Here is a 19743-nt window from a genome sequence, read left to right on the forward strand (position 1 = left end):
GGTCAGTTCCAGTGCCCACAAGGAACAAACCCAAGAGTTCAGGAGAAAGACAACTGTCCTTGGTTTTAAGACCAAACAGGAATTTCTCTCTGGGGATCTTAACATATGTCTTTTTCACATTTCAAACCATCAAATCCCCAAGTTGGCTAGCCACACACAGCCCTGGCCCTGAAAAAATGGGGTCTTCACTGACATAGTTTTAGACACAACTCTGGTTGAAACAGTTCTGAGTAGAGACAGATTTCTCTACTGGGTCTCATGCCCTCCTTCTCGGAACTCTTCCCCAGACAACTCTTGATAATCCCAGTCATTAGTAAACCTGGAGTTCCCCATGCAAAGCCCACCACGCTTTCCAAAAGTCAGTGCGATCTCTCTTCTGCCTTAATAAGAATTCCTCTTTCCACCTGGTCCTGAAGTAGTACCCCAGTCCTGGGCTGCTAACTCCATCCCCTGTCCTTCAGTAATCTCCACAAAGACTCACAGAGAATCAGTAACCCTAAACCCACATTTGCACCTCCTACAACACAACCTTTCTCCAGCAAAGGTCTGGTGCAGATATCACATACATAAAATGGAAAAGGGGACACATGGGGGCCTCCCCTTCTCCACATCCTCCCGTGTTGGAAGCAGGGACTATAGGTGGCTTGGCTGCCAGCTCCCTGCATGGTTGTCCTGCCTGGAGATCTGAGGGGGATGGTGGACTGTTCTCCAAGCGCACCCTCCACAGCCACACACCTTCTGGTGGGTGACAGGCAGGCATGGCACCTGCAATTCCCCTGGCAGGAAAGACAAGAGTGAAGCCATTTTGGTCCTTAAATACATCCCTGAGAAAGGAGGCCGGGAAACTCCCGAGTCATTCTGAAGCCAGTGCCCAAGGACCACTCCATGAGGAAGAGGAAGGAGGCTCCACCTCCGAGATGCCAGGCCCTCAGCTGCCCCTGGACCCATGGCAACTTCGGGACAGTGCTTCCCGGAAATGAGCTCTCTGGGGTGAACGTCACCTCTAAGGACCGGCCGGATGGACTTCAGAGGGTCACAGAGCACGTGCCCAGGAAAATTATTTGCAATTTTTTAGAAGAATTCTGGAATGCAAACAGCACTGACCTTGCTACTGCCGTGGGCCTGCTTTAGGGATTGACATCGAGGAAAAGAAAACCATTTACGAGCATCTCCCACGCATGCATGCTCACGTTCTCCAGGCATCCTTATCCCCACGTTGCCAAAGTGGTTCCGAAGCTGCCTGCAGACGCCCCACCAGGGCCTGTGCTCCTCCCACAGCCCTTCTAAATGTGACGGAAAACCCCAGGAGCCATAAAAACAAATCGATAAAACAAACTGTACAAAAAATGGCAAGAAAAATAAAGCCAAAGGACAAACACACTGGGAAAAAATGTTTGCAACCCACAGTACTGGCAAGGGGCCAATTTTTTCCAACACTTAGAAAGAGCACCTATAATTAGATAAGAAAAAGACCTACCACCTAATCGGAGAATGGGAAAAGAACACAGACAGAAAATCACAGAAAGGAAACCGTAAAGGAAATACAAGAGCACACAAGGTCTTCATCTTCATTCATTGTGCGAAGAAAGCACGGTAAAAGTAAAAAAGTAGAATGAGACACTATTTTCACTTAACAGACTGGAAAATACCGAAACGTTAGGAAACATACTGTATCAGAGAGGGCCCGGCGTGTGCATACACTGTGCTGGGAGCAAAGACCGCCAGCCTCTAAGAGGGACCAATTTCCTGTCTGCCGAAATGAACCACATCCACACGCTGTTCCAGTAATTCCCGCCTGAGCACGTGCTTGCACACTGCAAAACGTGTGAGAAGACACACGTGACGTGCGAGCATTCCAGCCCTGGAAGCAGCCTAGGTTTTCACCTGGAGGGGACGGCTTCAATATGCATAATGTAATAAATGATAAATCATGACTGTGACAAGTTATGTGATGTTCACACCATGGAATACTGTGCAGCCACTTCCAAGGACAGCAGAGCTCTGTAAACCGGGATGCACAATCTTCCAGACACATCGCTGAGTTAGAAGCAGCACACGGTGTCCATCCATCTGCAGGGGAACCGCCTGCACGTGCGCTCACCACCCTCCCACCTCCTGCAGGACGCTCACACCTTTCCTCTCTCCTCAGACCCCCCACACCTCTCCCTCCATCCGTGGGGGGCATTGCTCCCTCTTCAAGAGAAAACTAGAAGCGGCTAGGAAAGACCCCTTTCCCCCTGCCCGTGTCTCCTGTCCCCTCTTCCTCCCGTCACACAATGGGCGGTGGCTCTGTGGGGACACCTCGCCCCTCTTGCCTGCTCCAGGATTTTGCTCCTGCAGCTCTTCCTTCTTTTTCTGCATCGTCGATTCCCTCCCCTGACAGTGACAGGATCATGATCTCAGCACACGAACATGAGTAACACCCCCCTCACAAATGAGACAGGCCTCTCCGGACCCATGTTCCTCTCTTCCCACCATCTAATTCTCTGCCCCTCTGTACGGAGGCTCCTGGAAACAGCTGTCCACCCTGTGCTGGGTCCATGGCTCTATCCCGCCACTCCCCGCCCCACCAAGGCTGCCGGTGGCCTCCACGTCACCAAACCCCACAGCCATCCTGAGTCGTCTTGTGGCTGACAGCACACCTGCTGCTCCTCCCTCCCCAGACGCTCTGTCTCGTGGGCTCTGGATCCAGCTCTTGAGTTCGGCTCCTGCTCCTCTGCTGCTTCCTCCTCATCTTCCCAACCTCTAACCCAGGAGGGCTCGGGCGAGGTCCTGACCTCCTCCTCTCTTTGTTGTTTACACTCGCGCCTGAATCTCTTCCCACTTCATGGCTTGAAATGCTCTCCATTGGCTGGTTGGTGACTTTCAAATGCACGTCGCCAGCCAGACCCCACATCCAGCCTATCCGCAAATTCTGGGGATTCTGTCTTCAAATACATTCAGAAGCAACTGCTTCTCATGATTCTGCTGCTCCCAGCGGGGTCTGAGCCATGGTCATCTCTTGCTTGAATGACACAGAGAACTCCAGTGTGCCAGGCTTCCTCCTGTTACTCTTGACAACCTGTTGACATGATGTCCAGGCTGATCCTCAAAATTCAGACCCAACCCTGTCCTTCTTGCTCACATTCTCCAACATTGTCCCATCTCACTTGGATGAAAGTCCCCAAACACTAGCTCACCTGTCCTTTGGCCACCTCGGGCCACACTGCCCTTCTAACCCCTCCCAGTATCCTCCTCAGCTGCCCACATCATTCCCTTCCTCACGTCCTCCAGATTCCTGCTCCAACATCCAGGGTCAGAGCCAGAGTCAGGGACGCCTGCCTGGCGGTAGCATCCTACACTCCAGACTCCAGCTGCCCCCATTGCCTTCCACTGGCCAAACACCAGAGATCCTGGGACTGTAGTTTCTGGCAACACAAAGCAGCAGGTTGGAGAATAGATCTAAGAGCAGAGGCAATGACCTCACAAAACACAGCCTCATGCGAAAGAGCAAGTCTCCAGACACGCTGAGAAATCAGATCAGGCTTATGAAGGGAGTAAATAAAGGACATAATTCTCTAGGTGTATCAGTTCTTAAACTTGCAAAGATAAACTTGCAACGTGCGATACTGTCCCATGGAAATGTAGGCTCTCCTTGAAACTCTGATCGAAAAGAGCTGCTTTCCTGGCCTCTTACAACCACAAGAGCCACGGACAGTGTGCCGGCCCGTGTGTGAGCCCTGGTGTATCCACAGTGTGCCCCGTGCTCGACCCTGTCCTCTACCTGAGTACCCTGGGCACCCAGAGCAGCCTGCGCACCATCTCCATCAGCTGCTGGAAAGCCCTGGGCCCTGGGGGAATAAGCTACAAGGGCAGGAAAATGTTCTCTCAGGCTGGTCAAAGAACAATGAACACTGTAATTATGCTTTATTTTTTGACCCAGAGGGTAAAGAGCCACAATGAGTGGGGACAGGAAAAACAAGTCAGGCCTTTGGCACAATGATGCTGTCAGGAGTGTCTGTCGCAATGATCTAAAATGAGCTGATGCAAGCCCACGGCACCAAGTTTTACTTGGAAAATCTCTCTCTCCATTCTCTCCCAAGACTTCACGCAACCCTGAGGAGTTATATTTAGGAACATCTTACAATATACCTTTCTGACCCACGTGGTGTCAGGAGGGCTGTCAAAATCACGCTGTCCTTGAGAGCACTTGACTCGAGCCTCTTGTGGGCTCTGTCCCAGCACCAATTGGGCGCTTACTGATCACGGGGTAAAGGGCTAAGGTACAAGGACAGGGGTAGACGCTGGGAGGGTCATGCATGGTTTAACCCCGGGTGTGGCTGGGCCCTCGTGGCAGGGACACAGCTCTCTCTGAGAGTCAGGATGGTAACTATGCATCTGCAAGGGGGCTTGGAGGTCAGCAGCCCAGGTCTGTATCCATCTGAAAATCCAGACCACGGCCTGGTGCTCTCCAAATGCTGCCATCCCAAGGGACTGTAAATAGTATTTTTTTCTGGAATCTTGAAAAGCTGAAAACTAGCATATCCTTTTTTTCTTTGCCTTTTTTTTCTTGTAACTGGCATTCTGAAGGCCAGGTGTGATCACCTGCAAGTCACATGAAGGGACAGTAACACTGGTGCTGATAATCACCCTCCTGTACAAGTTCATGTTCAGACCTGAACGGCAATATGTGAACTCTGGGGCCAGTATAATCACCAAGGTAATGTGATTTTCTCTGGAAATTATTACAATTAATTTGCACAATTTAATTATGTTCAAAATAGATGGGTGAGCAAGCAGACAGAAATCGGTCACAAGCCATATTCAGATTAAGGCATCTACCCCTGTCCTTGTACCTTAGCCGTATTTCCCAGTTTCCCAGGGTTCATTTGTATGCTAATAGTGTGTTCAAGGCTCAGAACTAAGTTGAGGACCGATGCATGCAGACCTTTCGTCAAATTCTGCAGCCCCAGGAGCCCAAACCCACTATCCCCATGGGAGGCAGTGCTGGATCACCAGGGCAAATGTCACAGGGGAAACTGTACAAAGACAGCAGTTGGCTAACGCTGTTTACGTGATGACTGCCCTTAGTCAAGGATGGGAGCGTAATTGCTGGGATTACCGACCCTTTCATTTAGCAGACACCGCCCCCTGCACAGCGCTGCGTGGTCACGCCGCACGCCCCGCTTGCTGAATCTGCCATTCTTCAGAATGGCCGGGTGTGTGGTCAGGCACAGAGCTGGTCAAGGCAGCAGGCTATTTTCCAGAGAAAAGATGTGAACAGCAGATCTGTCCTTGGAGGATACCATCACAGAGTTTACCCTTACCTTAATCCAAAGTACTTCTTGGATTCCATGACCTGGGCGGCCTTATGGTTAACTGGCATCATGGGTGAGGAGGAATCTGGAAGACAGGGAAAGGAGAGGCTTGCATGGGTCCCCGGGGAAAATCGAAAGGGATCCGGGAAAGGGCTGTCAGGAGAGATGCTGTCTCAAGACAGCCCCATCCGCGGGTCCTGAGCACCTGCCTCCACTTCTATCTGTGGGTGGAGAGAATGGTCCCGTTTGCACCAGCGAGCAACAGCTATCACAAGGTTACACAATCAGTGGCCACGTTTAAAGGAAAATAAAGACTGGAATGTGCCTCTCGGCCTGGTTTTCACAATTAGCTGACACTCCCTTTGCTTGGTGTCCAGTGAGTTATCAGAGCATTGACGAAGTCCTCTGTCCAGACCTTGTGGTTTCATTTTCCCAAGAGCTGCTTTTTGCACAGAATTGAGTTGCTGGTGTCCTGAGTGTATAGACCACTGCTCTCCCTGCAGCTCTATGTCACAGGCACAGAGACCAAGGCAGCTGAGATGTTGAATCATTTGTCCAAGTTCATACCGAAGGAGCTTCCTCAATAGTATTGTTGGCCTCGTGCAAAGCTTTGAAAAGAAGAGGGGCCTCATTTTTTAATGTCCTTCCAGAGGTCACAGCAAATGAAGATCAACAGACAGAAGTTAAATGAACCTCCAAGCACTCTAACAGCTGGTCTCAGCTTCCCTCATCTGCAAAATGCCTGTGAGAGTTTTCTTAGGGGATTCTAACAGAATTCAGGTAAGACAGTTAATATGAACTACCTAACAGAATGCCTGGCATGTAAGAGGTAGTCAAAAAGTTAATTCCTTTTGCAAAAATTTTCTCCCATTCCATAGGTTGTTTTCTTGTTTTACTTATGGTTACCTTTGCTGTGCAGAAGCTTATAAGTTTCATTAGGTCCCATTTGTTTATTCTTGCTTTTATTTCTTCTAGGAGAAAATTTTTGAGATGTATGTCTAATAATGTTTTGCCTATGTTTTCCTCTAGGAGGTTTATTGTATCTTGTCTTATGTTTAAGTCTTTGATCCATTGTGTGTTGATTTTTGTGTATGGTGTAAGAGAGTGTTCTAGATTCATTGTTTTACACCCAATCCAAAAATGCGCAGAAGACCTAAACAAGCAATTCTCCAAGGAAGACATACAAATGATCAAAAGGCACATGAAAAAATGCTCAATATCACTAATTATCAGAGAAATGCAAATCAAAACTACAATGAGGTATCACCTCACACCAGTCAGAATGGCCATCATTCAAAAATCCACAAATGACAAATGCTGGAGAGGCTGTGGAGAAAGGGGAACCCTCCTACACTGTTGGTGGGAATGCAGTTTGGTGCAGCCACTATGGAAAACAGTGTGGAGATTCCTCAAAAGACTAGGAATAGACTTACCATATGACCCAGGAATCCCACTCCTGGGCTTGTATCCAGAAGGAACCCTACTTCAGGATGACACCTGCACCCCAATGTTCATAGCAGCACTATTTACAATAGCCAAAACATGGGAACAGCCTAAAGTCCATCAACAGGTGACTGGATAAAGAAGATATGATATATTTAATACAATGGAATACTACTCAGCCATAAAAACTGACAACATAACGCCATTTGCAGCAACACGGACGCTCCTGGAGAATGCCATTCTAAGTGAAGTAAGCCAGAAAGATAAAGAAAAATACCATATGAGATCGCTCATATGTGGAATCTAAAAAACAAAAACAAAAACAAAACAAAACAAAACAAAACAAAGTGTAAATACAGAACAGAAATAGACTCATAGACATAGAATACAAACTTGTGGTTGCCAAGGGGGCAGAGGGTGGGAAGGGATAGATGGGATTTCAAAATTGTAGAATAGATAAACAAGATTATACTGTATTGCACAGGGAAATATACACAAGATCTTATGGTAGCTCACAGAGAAAAAAATGTGACAATGAATATATATATGTTCATGCATAACTGAAAAATTGTGCTCTACACTGGAATTTGACACAATATTGTAAAATGATTATAAATTAATAAAAAATGTTAAAAAAGTTAATTCCTTTCTTCTTTCTGACAGTGGAACATGTAGCCACTGAATATAGGAATTCATCAGACACAGATGTCTTGTCTATGGGACCCTTGAACTAAATGATCGTCAAGATTTCTTCTAACTGGAATATTCCAATTTTACAGGAAAAGTCTGGACTTTAAATCCATGAGTACACCATCAATTCTAAGATTTTCTAAGTTGTCAATGCTCTACAAAGATGACTCATGGTTTCCAAAGTCATTTCATTTCTATGGGATATTAATAGACAAAACGAAAAAAAAAAAAGCTGGTGTTGGGGGGTGGATGGGTAGGGACCAGTCAGTCTAGAACACTAGGTTAAGTAAAATTAAACATCCTGTAAGCTCTTAATCAAGGGTTTCTTTTGTTGTATTCTGTGTATTTCACTTCTCACTTAGAGTGCAGGTCCTCGGTGCAGCATTTTAAATGATCTTCTCTGAATGAAATGCTGCCCTGGCTGGAGAAGAGGTGGCACCATGGTGGTGGGCCAGTGTGATGACCTGGAGCCCTGGAGATACATCAAATGTTCAGGTGATGTTAGTCTGGGGTGTTAGTGGTGGTACAGTAATTATACCAACGCATATGTGCGATATAAAACAGGGTTAATAACATCCCCTCCCATAGGTGGACTAAACCTGTGAAAGACCCCAGCAATGGCACAGAGAAGGCACCATGTATCAGTAACTTGCACTATTAGCCACCTAGGCAAATAATGCCCCCAGTGGACCTGTCATCCACATGCACCCTTCTCCTGAGAAGCTCTGCCTTAAACCACCTGCAGGGAAGGACCAGGGCTCTTTTGCTTCCTTGTTGGTTTTAAATTTTCAATTCGTTGTACAATGAGACTTTTGAAAAATTTGATAAAAAAGGGATTACTAGAGCAATAAAATTAACAAAGACATACAAAATACAATCAGGACAAATACAAGCCCCTCTTAATGAGGCCTTAGGAATCTTCTAAAGGCCACCCCCCCCTCCTCTTCCAGACTCTCACGGCCGCACCACAGGTCAGTGGCAGTCCTGGGAGAGGCCTCAACTCGCCCTCCTGGAACTTGCAAGCTGGTTCCCATGACAGCCCACGGTCCTGGCTCACCTCTGCTTCTCACCCTTCTGTCAATCAGATGAAGGACAGGGCCACACTAGGGTGAGGTAAATGAGGCCCCTGCCCTGGGTATGAAATGGAAGGGGGTGCCCCAAACTCAGTCATGAAGATAAGTAATATTTCAATGCAGTATTTTTTAATAGGCAAAACTATGCTGTGATAACAAATAATTATCAAAATCTCAGAGGCCTAACCGAATTCAACCAAGTCCAACGCCAGTTGAGTTGCACTCGTCCATCGTACTGGGCACCATCTGGATCGTGTGGCTTCCAAGATCATGGCAGGGAGGAGGGAACACGGGGGGAGATGCAGCAGCTCTTCACTGCTCGACCCCGAAGTGCTACTACTAATTCTACTCACATGGCACTGGCCAGAATTCGTCACATATTCCAGTCCTAACTGCCAGGTCACTAGAAAATGCAGACAGTCTCACTGATACCTGGTGACCACTAAGAGGCTCTGCTTGAATTTGGGGGGAAAAAATACATCTATAAACTTCATTTTATACCAAAAAAATCAAAATTTTACATAAAGACAGGATCACTGGAGCCTGAGGTAAGAGGCAACATCATGCCACTGCCTTTATTTAAGATTTTTATATTTTCTTCAGCATCTATTTTATGGTATTAATTTTTCAAAAGAGGTCATAGGTCAGGGTGTTCAGAAACAATCAGATGCCAGGGTCATTACTAGACACTGCGGCTTGGGCATGCCGCATTGAGCTGCTGACCAAAATAACTGTGTGCAGCAAGTTGCAGGCAGACAAGGTTCCCCAGGGCACCCCAGTGCAAAACAATCACTGTGTTGCCTCCATTCTAAGACTCCACTGATTGGAAGATATATGATCAATTTATTAATATCTTTTCAGAAGAAAAAAAGGGGCTGGTAAGCGTCTTCTGATGCCATCTATAAGAAACACTCAGATTTCAGAAAAATTAATGTGTGGAACAACAGCAACAACAACAAAAAGCTCTTAAGATTCAGGCAATCAGGTAAAATGTTTTCATTTAGGATTCTCAGGGGGTAAAGTCTGTACTCCAACAAAACAAACTCAGGGAACAAATGAATTTTACTAATGAATGCTTTGGCATATATTTCCTCAAGTCACCTGACAACAGTACGTACTCTAACAATCGCCAGACATGGCCCAGCAACCATGACAGGCTTCAGGCGAAGCCTTCAGTATGAGAAGTAACCCAGTGGCTTCCTCACTGTGAATCGGTCCCAGCAGGGACCTCCTCTCCAGTGGCTCTCCTGACTTCCCTTGCCAACTCTCCGTCTCTCCTTTCCAAACCACTTCTCAGCAAGTGGAGTGATTTGCATGCCTTGGCAAATTATCATTGTGACAGGGGTTAAAATATTAAACCAAAGAGGTGAAATGCAAATGGCAGTGGGGGGTCATTTTGAGTGGGTAAGGGCAGGCTTTATACCACGTCATGGTAGGCTGAAAGCCCACCGTTTCCCACTTCTAATCAGTGTTCCCAGCATTCAGTGGAATAGTGCAGTCTCCCTAAGTCTCTGGAAATCCTCTGCAGGCAGCCAGTCAAAATATGGTCAAAGCGAGAAATTCCACACCTGTGGGGTGGGGTGGCCACTTGGGTTTTGAACCCAGGTGTGGTCCCCTCCAGAGCACTGCACTTTCTGTCCAGAAAGCACTGCTCCAGGACGGAGGGTCTTCAGTCTGGCTCCATTCTGGACTGGAGAGCAGGAAGGAGAAGGAAGACAAACCCACCAGAAATCCACCCCTCTGAACCACCGCACACCCGGACTGCAGGAGATTTTACACAAGCGGGTGGAACTCGGACTGGAAAGGGAAATGGGAAAGATGGCTGAACCAGGGTTGCTCTGGGTCGGTGGGAGGCACGGCCTATGGGGCGTCCCTCAAGGGGGCTCACCCCTCCTCCCCAGAGGAGAGAACTCTGCGAATCTCTGCACCTGGACGGGAGTGAAAGCCATCTCCTCACCGCCCCCATGGCGTTCCCAAAGCGACTTTCTCGGGTGGCCTCCAGCATCATTGACTACGGGGAGCAGCTGAGGTGACACCAGCATTCAGGGCCCTCCGGTGACTTTTGGGGACCACCCTGTCCTCAGAACCTAGAGCAGGCGGGGAGGTGACTCCTGACCGAGCACTCACCTAAATTCTAGCCAGTGCCAGGGTCGCGACATCCTAGGGCACACCTAGGGGTGCCATACCGCCACCCCAGAGAACTCCCACTGGCCCTCGCCTACGGGCGGTGCTAGAGGAGTAACGCGGTGGCTCGGACCGTCGCAGCACGTTGGGACACTCCCGGGGTTTCCAGCCCTCTCCCCCAGCATTTCTTCCACAGTCTTAGAAACCAGCGTTTTCCGCGGCGCCGGGCGGCTGATACCTCGCCCGACACTTACCGTGGATCCCTCGGTGAACCTGAAAGAAGCCGGATGGGGTTGGTGCGGTGGGGGTGAAAACCCGAACTCCGCCCGCGACACCGGCAACTCAGTGCGCATTCAAGTCCGCATGCCGGCTGGGGGCCCCCGGCGGCCGCGGTTCCCCGAGAGGCACGTGCGGGTCGACGCGCATCCCACGGAAACTCGTGCTTCCGCCGCTGCCGGGTCTGCGGGGCCCAGCGCGCGTGTGCGTGTTTTAGGGGGGCAGGGGTAAACAGACGCTGGGGAACGAGGTGAGTCGGAAATCATCTGTGAGCGAGTCCCGCGCCGCCGCGGCCACGGGGAAGGAGAGGGGAGAGGAGAGGAGCCCCCGCCCGCCCGGCGGGCGGCGGTGCGCGGCTGCCCGGGGGCGGCGTGGGGCGGAGGGGGGAGCGGGAGAGCGGCGCTGCACGCCGTGCACTTCCTGTTCGATGCACGCCGCCTTCCACCGCCCCGCACTCCCCCAGCCTGCGTCGGTGCCAGGCCCGGCCCTTCACTGACCCGCTCAGGCCCGGGCGCTGGGACGGAGCGGCCGCCTGCCCTCCTCTCCCCGCCGGGCTCCCGCGCGCCCTCCCACCCGCAGGGCCGCCGCCAGAACTCCTGCTCGCAGAGGAGCATTAGCCCAATTGCGAAGAGATTCGCGTTTGCACCTCCTCTTCCCCTCCTCCCCCCTCCCTCTCGCCCAGAAAGGAGGACGGACCTAGTTCCAGGCTGAGGGCTGGTTTATTCTGCGGCCGAGGATATTAATATACAGACCGTCTCACACTCGCCAGATTTCACAACCAGGCACAGGCACAGGCGGGTTGTTTTCCAAATTACCGCTTTTAATTGCACCTGCCTTTCAGATTACCTCTGGGAATCTGTGGGAGGAGCCGAGACGGTGGAAAATGTTGCTTCGCTTTGCAAAAGGAAGAAAACTTTGTCACCCAGCAGGAGACCTCTGCCACGCGTAACTCGGCGAAAGACCAGAACCAGGACAGCCTTTGGCTTTGATTTTGCACCCGATGAGCCCGTAGGAGGAAGACGACACGTTAACTCAGCGCTCCCGCCGACTGCCACCGCTGGCGTGTGGCGGCGGCCTGAGGTACCTGCTCCACCTTCCCTCCCCGCGGAAGCCCCCACGCGGTGTCTTCAGGGTGGAAGGACAGTAACACGGAGCGCGCGGGTCGAGGACGACGGCGGGGGCCAGGCTGGGAAAGAGAGGACCGAATTCCAGGAACAAGTCACCCGGAATTAACTTCTGGTTAAAGTTATGGGAAGCGCGGCCATGGACACCAAGAAAAAGAAAGATGTTTCCAGCCCCGGCGGGAGCAGCGGCAAGAAAAATACCAGCCAGAAGAGGCGTTCGCTGCGAGTGCACATTCCGGTGAGTCCCAGCCCCGCGGTCCTCGGTTCCCTGCCCTCGCTTCGCTGCCGACCCGGCACGGAAGCGGTTAACGCGGGACGCCCCGCGCGCCGCCGTGCGTGCCCCTCCTGTCACTTCGCGCAGCTCGGGGAAGGGTGGAGGCGCAGGGCCGAGCTGGGCCGCCGTGCCCGGGCTCCATCCCTCTCCCCACCCGCGTGCCGCCAGGTCTCGGTGACTGTCTGCGGCGGGGACCGGGGACGCGGGGCGCGGGGCAGGAGGCGCGGCCGGGGGCGGGCTGGGCGTAGCCCGGGATCCCGCCCGGTGCGGGTGCGGGGGGCGGCGCGTAGTGTTGTTTTGTTGAAAAAGGACAGTGTGGACTGCGCTCTGGGGAGGTGGAGCCGCGCGCCGCTGCCCGGGTCTGAGGGGAGGGGCAGTGGGTGGGGACAGCGGGCGGTGGGGCGGGATGCGTTGGCTGTGTAGCTGCGCCCTCACATGGACCCCCCTACTCCCCAGTTTCCCTCGGCTGTTTATGGGCCCGGGCCGGAGGCTCCTCTGCAGCCGGTACCTTTGCCTGATTCTGGGAGCTCATTTCAGGCATTGGTGGGAGGTGGGTTCGGGGCTCCCGAAGGCGTGCAGGGCCTTCGCGAGCTTCAGCCCTGGCTGGCCACACCGGCGGCCGGGCTCGGACTTTAGCAACGTCGATCGGTGTGCGCCTTGACTTTGTCCAGCTAGAGGGAGCGTCAGGAGGGGTCGTATGCCTGCCCTGCGGTTTGCCTGCCCAGGTGGTTCGTGCCCCACCCCCTGTAGTCTTCCCCAGCCTCCAGGTCGAGGGTCAGGTGCTGGGACTTGCGGCGGCGCAGCCCTTACCTGCACCCGAAGGAAACCCCCAACTGGGTCACACCCCTGGCTCCACTGACCGAGTAAATGTGCGCGCGCGCACACACACACACACACACACACACACACACACACACACACACACACACACACACACACACACACACACACACACACACACACACACACACACACACAGTAGAGGGCTCCTTGGAGAACCTAATTTTGTTCTCCCTGATGACGGGTCTTGGGCACAGAGTGGGAGTGCGCAGTGAGTCCTACCCTCCAGGGCTGCCTCTGAAGGCACCTCATTAAAGACACGTCGTCGACGCTAATCCTCCCTGACCGCAGCGGGAGGGAGGGCCTGGGGTGGGGCTGCTGGCCGGCACTTTCGCACTTTGTGCTGTGAACCCCCCTAGGCATTTCACTCCTGTGTTTGCTGATCGCAGCTCCTCCTTCCCACTCCGTTGCGTGCGTAACACCGGCCAGGAACGGTGAGTACCCGGAGCCCTAGACATCTGCTGGGTACTTCGGGGAGTAGCCCGAAGTTAGGAAGGGTGGCCAGCCCTCCCTGGCAGGGGAAAGTACAGGTTACTGGACCCCTGCCTGATGTGTGGCCATCAGGGTGATGAACCAAATATGCAGGAATAAGCATTCCTTTGAGTAAACATTCTATTTGAAAATGAGAGGTTCCTGTTTACATTGCTAACGTGAGACATTTTTAGCCACCCTTGTAAATGAAAAGTTAGACACAAACCTCCCTCCTGCAGCCATCAGTTGGGTGAGCCATTTAACCACTCAGCTTCTCCCATTTCTCAAACAGATAATAATTCTGCGTTGCCTACCTTGCAGGGATGTGGAAATAAAATAATTCACGGGAAAGCTCTTACTAATGGAAAGTGTTATGTGAATGTGTGGCTGGGACATCTACATCAGAGCACCTAATTTTAAAAAGAGAGAGAGAGAAAAGAAAATGACACTGTCTAGTGCCCAGGCCATATAGTATTCAGGCTGATGGGTGAGGCGGGTCCCAAGTGGGAGTGTGGGAGGGGGCACACTCCAGGGGTGGTGCTAGTGGTAGCGTAGGATAAAATCCAGGACCCAGAAAAAGACTGAGAGGCCAGGCTGTGAAAGTGGAAAAGCCACAGTATAATTGGAATACTCTGACCAGCCTTCCTGCAGGTGGTGATGACTTTGGCTGCTTTGGACAACATCCTTGGCCTGACACAGCCCTTACAGAAAGTACTATTCACTTGGTTACTCCAAGATGTATATGCAGCACTCTGGTTGATGGTGAGGTCCAGGAGGAACAAGGGGGGCTCTCACAGGGCTTGCATTTGCTCAGGGGACCCGGGAGTCTTCTCACTCGCCAACTAGTAATTACCTGTCGATCCTTGTGCCAGGCTAGGTGAGAGTCACGCTCTAGCTGGGAAGACACAGCATTCAGACACATGTTAGCAGATGACCCAAGGGCCCAAGATGACAGTACCTGCTTTCAGAGGGGAGAGGCGGCAGCACATTGACAATTCAGAGAGACATTGGACCCAGAGGTGGCAGGCAGGACAGAGATGTGTCAGGGACGCGTCTGGGGCTACCACTGCCAGGGAACCAGCTTGAGTACCCCCACGGAGTCAGGGAGTTGGAAGACTGCTTCCAGGTATAGTGGAGTGCCCCTTTTCTTGGAGAAAAGGGTTTGAAAAATCAGGGAAGTCAGAAGTGGACTGAGGCCAGATCAAGGAGAGCCTTGAAGCTTGATTGTATGACTAGCAAATAAAACTAGTAAATGCCCAGTTAAATTAGAATTTTAGATAAACAATGAACAAGTTTTTAGTATGTGAATGTCCCAGGCACCATTTGGGATAAGCTTATCCTCAAAAACTATCCATCGTTATCTGAAATACCAGTTGAACTGGGCGTCCTGTATCTTCTCTGGCAGCTCTCACTGGAAGGTAGGCCTGGGGATGGAGGACTGCCTCCTGAAACCCTTGAGAAGCTGCAGCAGACGCTGCTGTTGCCCTGCCCGGCATGCCGGTAGCCCAGCCGGTGCTCGCCGCAGCCCTGCTGGACAGCTCCGCTCCATACCCTGAAGGAATCCTCCTGCGCAGTGGCAGTTTGCTTGGCCTCAGCGCAGGCAGGGCTGGAAGTGCTGGGATTGGGGTTGTGCCCTCAGGCGGAACCCTCAGCCAAGGAGGGGTGCAGGTGGGACAGTCCCCCAGCCTCCTTGTTCCCGGAAGGATGCTTCTGATGTGTGTTCTGCAGGAACCCCCAGAGGGTCCAGCAGGGTCCAGCCACAGTTTACCCTCTGGTAGTCCAGTCATTAATGCAGCCTTCCTGGCTGGTCTGGCTTCCCTGCCTCACTTTTCCCACTCCCTGAGATAACCCACTGAACCTGAGTCATTGTCTCTCTGTCTGTTTGGGGGGGAATCTAAACCAAGAAGCAATAAAGGTGATGAAACCAACACTTTGTGAGAATTAGCCTGGTAGAAGTGTCCAAAGTAGAGTCATGGAAAGAGGGGCTTTAGTCAAAGAAACTGATCAAATGCTCTGGTAAAAGTCCAGAGATAAGGGTTTGAGGGCTTGGACTACAGTAAAGATAAAAGAAAGCAAATGAAGGTGAGACGTGGGATGGGTGAGCCTTGGTGTCTGATGAATGGCAAGGGAGATGGAAATTGAGTCGACCTTATGGTTTCAAGATATTCGGTGTAAGGAGCGGTTCTTGGGGAAAGATGGTGAGTCAGTCACAGCCATGGTGGTTTGAGCAGACAGCAGCAAATCCGGGGGAGTCACATCCGTTTCCCCACCCCAGCGCCAGGTGATCACTGGTGCCATTTCCCAGAACATTCGGGATTCTAAGAAGTGGCTCCTGGAAGGCACCGCTGCTTCAGCAGCCCTGTGGGTGGGGTCATTCAGTGGTGTCCAGTGGGGCGCACAGTGATGAGGCCTCCTGGGAACTCTAGAGTCCAAGCGACTTGTCTTTTTACTGAATTGGGTTGTGTCCTTTTGGACACGAGGGGATTCCTCCTCCACCCCCATATCTGGTGCATCAACAGAACCTTGACCAAGGATGTTGGCGAAAATCACAGCAAACCTTCATCCTAGGCTCTGCTTCTCTTCAACCGTCTTTACCTCGCCTTCCTACCGATCGTGCCTGCGGTGCCCTGAGATACGAAAAAGATGAGTCAGTTTTACAGGATACACTAGGGGCTTAGGTAACAGCAGCTAATGGAGACCTACAGTAACTAACTAAGGTCACTTATAAATTGCGTTCTGTTGAAGGGAGAATGGCCCTTGGACCTAATGGAGGATGTAGCCTTGCTTGATTTTAGCCTCTGCTTGGATCACCTTTATGGGAAACCTTCTTGGATCTTGTCAAGGGAAAGAGAGGGAGAGAGAGGATGAGAAGAAAGAGAAAGCCCATGTGCAGACTCCTTTGGGGCTGCGCTGGGCCTTTTCAAGTAGCAGGATGGGCGTAGCGTTCGGAGTCCTGGTGAGCCGGCCCTCGCCTTGGTTCCCTTCCCTCAGCTGCCATTCCCAGCGTAAAGCAGGAACAGCAGTGAAAGCGGTGGGACCGCTTTTAGAAAATCCCTCGTTAGACACTAGCTGTGCGTGGCGATCTGCCAGAACCGTGCCCGAGAAGCTGTTGCTGCGAGCAGTGTGGTCTTTCCTCCTTTTTGTCCTGGAAAAAGTGGTTTCCCTATTAAGGTGGAAATCTATATATGTCATATGTATTTTAACTGATGGCCGTTGGCTGGGTCTTTGACCGTATTGTGGGTCTTTGGACCTGTTCTCAGGCCAATGACAGAGCAGGAGGCCAAGGGGTCAGAGAGGGCTTTGGGGAGAAGGACCCACACAGGAGCCTGTGGGGACACTGAAGCAGGCCTGGAGGAGGTCAGACTCCATTCGAGGCCGTGGCCCGATATTTACTGCTGACAGAATGCCCACATCCCTGGGCCCCTTGGGAGAGTTCCTCCAGAAATCCTCACTCACTGGAGACTGTCTAAAAATAGAGGCAGGAGCAGCTGGCCGGTCGCAGAAGCTTGTGGAGACACAACTCGGCCTAGGCCCGTTGCTAGGGATGCCTTTGCTTGCAGTGTCTCCAGGGTGAGCCTCGCCCTGCTTGAGGCCAGGTGCCCTTCCCCGTGGCCACGAGCCTGCAACCAGTAGCCCCCTGCAACCAGAGCTCCTCTGCTGGGGCAGTGCGAGAAAGGTGGAGGCATGGCTGGGATGTGGGTGGGAACGGGAGCTGCCCTTCTACCCCGGGGTCTGGAGGGCCCAGTGATTGCAGTGCTCACTGCCCATCATACCATCGAAACACCCTGGACTAAAGCCTCAGGGAAGGGGAAAGGGGCCCCCTGCAGCACAGTGAGGGAGGTGTGTGTCTCAGTTTTGATCCTGGCCTTGACCTTGGTCAGGACCACCCTGAACAAGAGTTAGGGTTTAAACTTTTGTGTGTGTGTGTGCATGTGTGTGTGTGTTAGGGTGAGTGGTGGATAATTAGGTTTGTTTATTTTTAATACTGGAGGTACTGGGGATTGAACCCAGGTCCTCGTGCATGTTAGGCACACAGTCTACTACTGAGCTACCCTGTACATTATTAGGCTTTGGCAGTGTTTTTCAATATGTGGTCCCTGGACCAGCTTAAGTAGAATCACTCAGTGTTTGTTTAAAATATGAAATCCTAGGTCTCAGCCTAGAACTGCTGGATCAGAATCTCTGGGGGGTGGGACCCATGGGTCTGAATTTCTGATAAATTCTCCAGGTGACTCTTCTGCCTACAGGGGCTTAAAAACAATTGGTTTCCAACTTCCTCAGTGTAATACTGATCCCTTCTGCTCCCATGAATGAGTCTATCAATCTGTCCATCCATCCATCTCGGCATCCATGTATCTACCAATCTGTCCATCTGTCTATCTGTCATCTGTGCTTTTCAACTGTTATTGAGAAGAGAGAGCCTTAGCTGCTGACTGTTGAACAAAGGCAGAGTATTTCTGGTTCCCAAATAAAGAGGAATACCCAGAACAACCCCCAGCCCGAGTAGCCCAATGTGGTCCGGCCTGTTAGTCCACTCCGTATTTCTTGACTGGGCTCTTCAGTGGTTTGGCACATCTTGGGTGCCTTGAGTGAATGTAGGCTCTTAAAGGGCCCAGAGCATGAGATCAGGACCTTTAGGAGTCAGGCTACTCAGTAATGGGGCCCCTAGAACTGTCCTATGGCTCAAGGGTTTATACACAAGGTCTAGATGCCTCTCCGCAGCTTGCAGGGTATGAGCACAGCTGAGTGATGCCTGGGCTTCCTGCAGCGTGGGCATTGCACGTTGGCTGAATGCCAGTTAAGCACAGTCCAGTGCTGGGCCTGTGGAGGGAATGGGCAGGCAGAGAACAGATATAGGGGTCCCCTTCTCTGAAGACTCTACCCTGCAGACCGTGCACGGACCGCCAGGGACCAGCTCCCCTAGTGATCTAAGCCGAGGACGCACAAAACCTGTGGATTGGCAGAGTCACAGTGACTTAGGGTCTACACTAGGGCTGGGTTCCCTGGCTCATCCTCTTGTCCCCAGTTTACAGTCAGCCCAGCTGAGAACAAGGACATTCCCCATCCCATGGTTGGAGGACACTTCATTTGCATCTAGCCTCTGCTGCCCTGTTGTCGCTCTTTCTTAGACCCTATGTGGAGGGTTCAGGATCCTTGTGTAAACCGGGTTCTAAATACTGCAGAGTGGCCTAGTGCTAAACGCGACCATTCACATCCTGGATCATTATTGCGCCAGAAGGACAGCCCCAGTACTGAGGTTACAGAAACAGAAGCGGCAGCCCCATGTCTTGAATTCAGTTTTGCGTCTTTCCGCACATCGTCGACGTGTTCCCGTCCTCCATGCTTTCCAAGTCTCTTTCCCTGCCTGTCTTCCCTGAACTGCCCTCTGCAATAAAACGCAGCAAACCTACATTCCACTGCTGGTCTACACTCGGGGGTTTCCCTCTGGACTAGAGTTTGACTAAAGAGAGCTTGGAAGCACGTTTTACTTGCCAAGGGCTTCTCTCGTGCTCAGACTTTGTCCACGTGACTTCTGGATCAGTTCGCGTCCGCTGAAACAACCCAGATGAATAAATGTGCTCTTAAAGGGTGCTGTTTCTTGCCTGCCTCTTTTCTTCTACTTTTCCCATTTCCTGTATGGATTTACTCAGCTCGTTGCCAGTGACGTTCTGCGTCTGGGCACCATTTCACTTCTCTGGGGGCTACTTAAGTTACCAAGCTGGCCGCAGACCCTTGGAAGGCCTGGGTTAGAATCCTGCCCCCTTTCTCCTCATCCTCCTCCATGCACCCTCCCTCTGACCCAGAATAGTGAGTAGGCGCACACATGAACGCCCATGTCTTCACTTCTTTTCAGACAGTGGACCAGCCCATCTTGAGATTCCAGGACAGCGACCCAAATGTCAGGATGTGGTCAGCATCCTAACATGTGGGACAAAGGCCGACGAAGTGCTGAGCAGCTGAGTTGAAACAGTCCTTAATTTGCTTAGTCAATTGACCACAACCTTGCTATACCATGGGCAGAGGAGCCACATGGGAGAAAGGCTACGTCCCCAAGACTTAACCACCGGGAATTCTCAGACCCCAGTGCGCAGTGTGTGCAGCTAAACCAGATAAATAGTTGAACGTTAATC

General features: G+C 51.6%; 1 protein-coding gene and 1 long non-coding RNA gene across 4 annotated transcripts in view; one reads left to right on the forward strand and one right to left on the reverse strand.

The window, feature by feature from the left end:
* The window catches only part of LOC116278567 (uncharacterized), a 51023-nt gene extending 39482 nt beyond the window's left edge, over positions 1–11541 (reverse strand). Inside the window, exons 1-2 of the long non-coding RNA XR_012074153.1 lie at positions 10882–11541; positions 5307–5382 (exon numbers count right to left, since the gene is read on the reverse strand). This is a non-coding gene — a long non-coding RNA (uncharacterized lncRNA). The remainder of the gene's footprint in view (positions 1–5306; positions 5383–10881) is intronic.
* A 23-nt stretch (positions 11542–11564) lies between these two features.
* Positions 11565–19743, forward strand: part of PRKAG2 (protein kinase AMP-activated non-catalytic subunit gamma 2) — a 242027-nt gene continuing 233848 nt past the window's right edge. The window contains exon 1 of one of the 3 annotated variants that reach the window (XM_072964204.1): positions 11565–12265. In XM_072964204.1, coding sequence (XP_072820305.1) covers positions 12152–12265 — 114 coding nt within the window. In that variant the 5' untranslated portion in view covers positions 11565–12151. The remainder of the gene's footprint in view (positions 12266–19743) is intronic. The other 2 variants (XM_072964203.1, XM_072964202.1) reach the window with 2 other exon arrangements.

Source organism: Vicugna pacos, chromosome 7, assembly GCF_048564905.1.
Source record: "Vicugna pacos chromosome 7, VicPac4, whole genome shotgun sequence".
NCBI lineage: Eukaryota > Metazoa > Chordata > Mammalia > Artiodactyla > Camelidae > Vicugna > Vicugna pacos.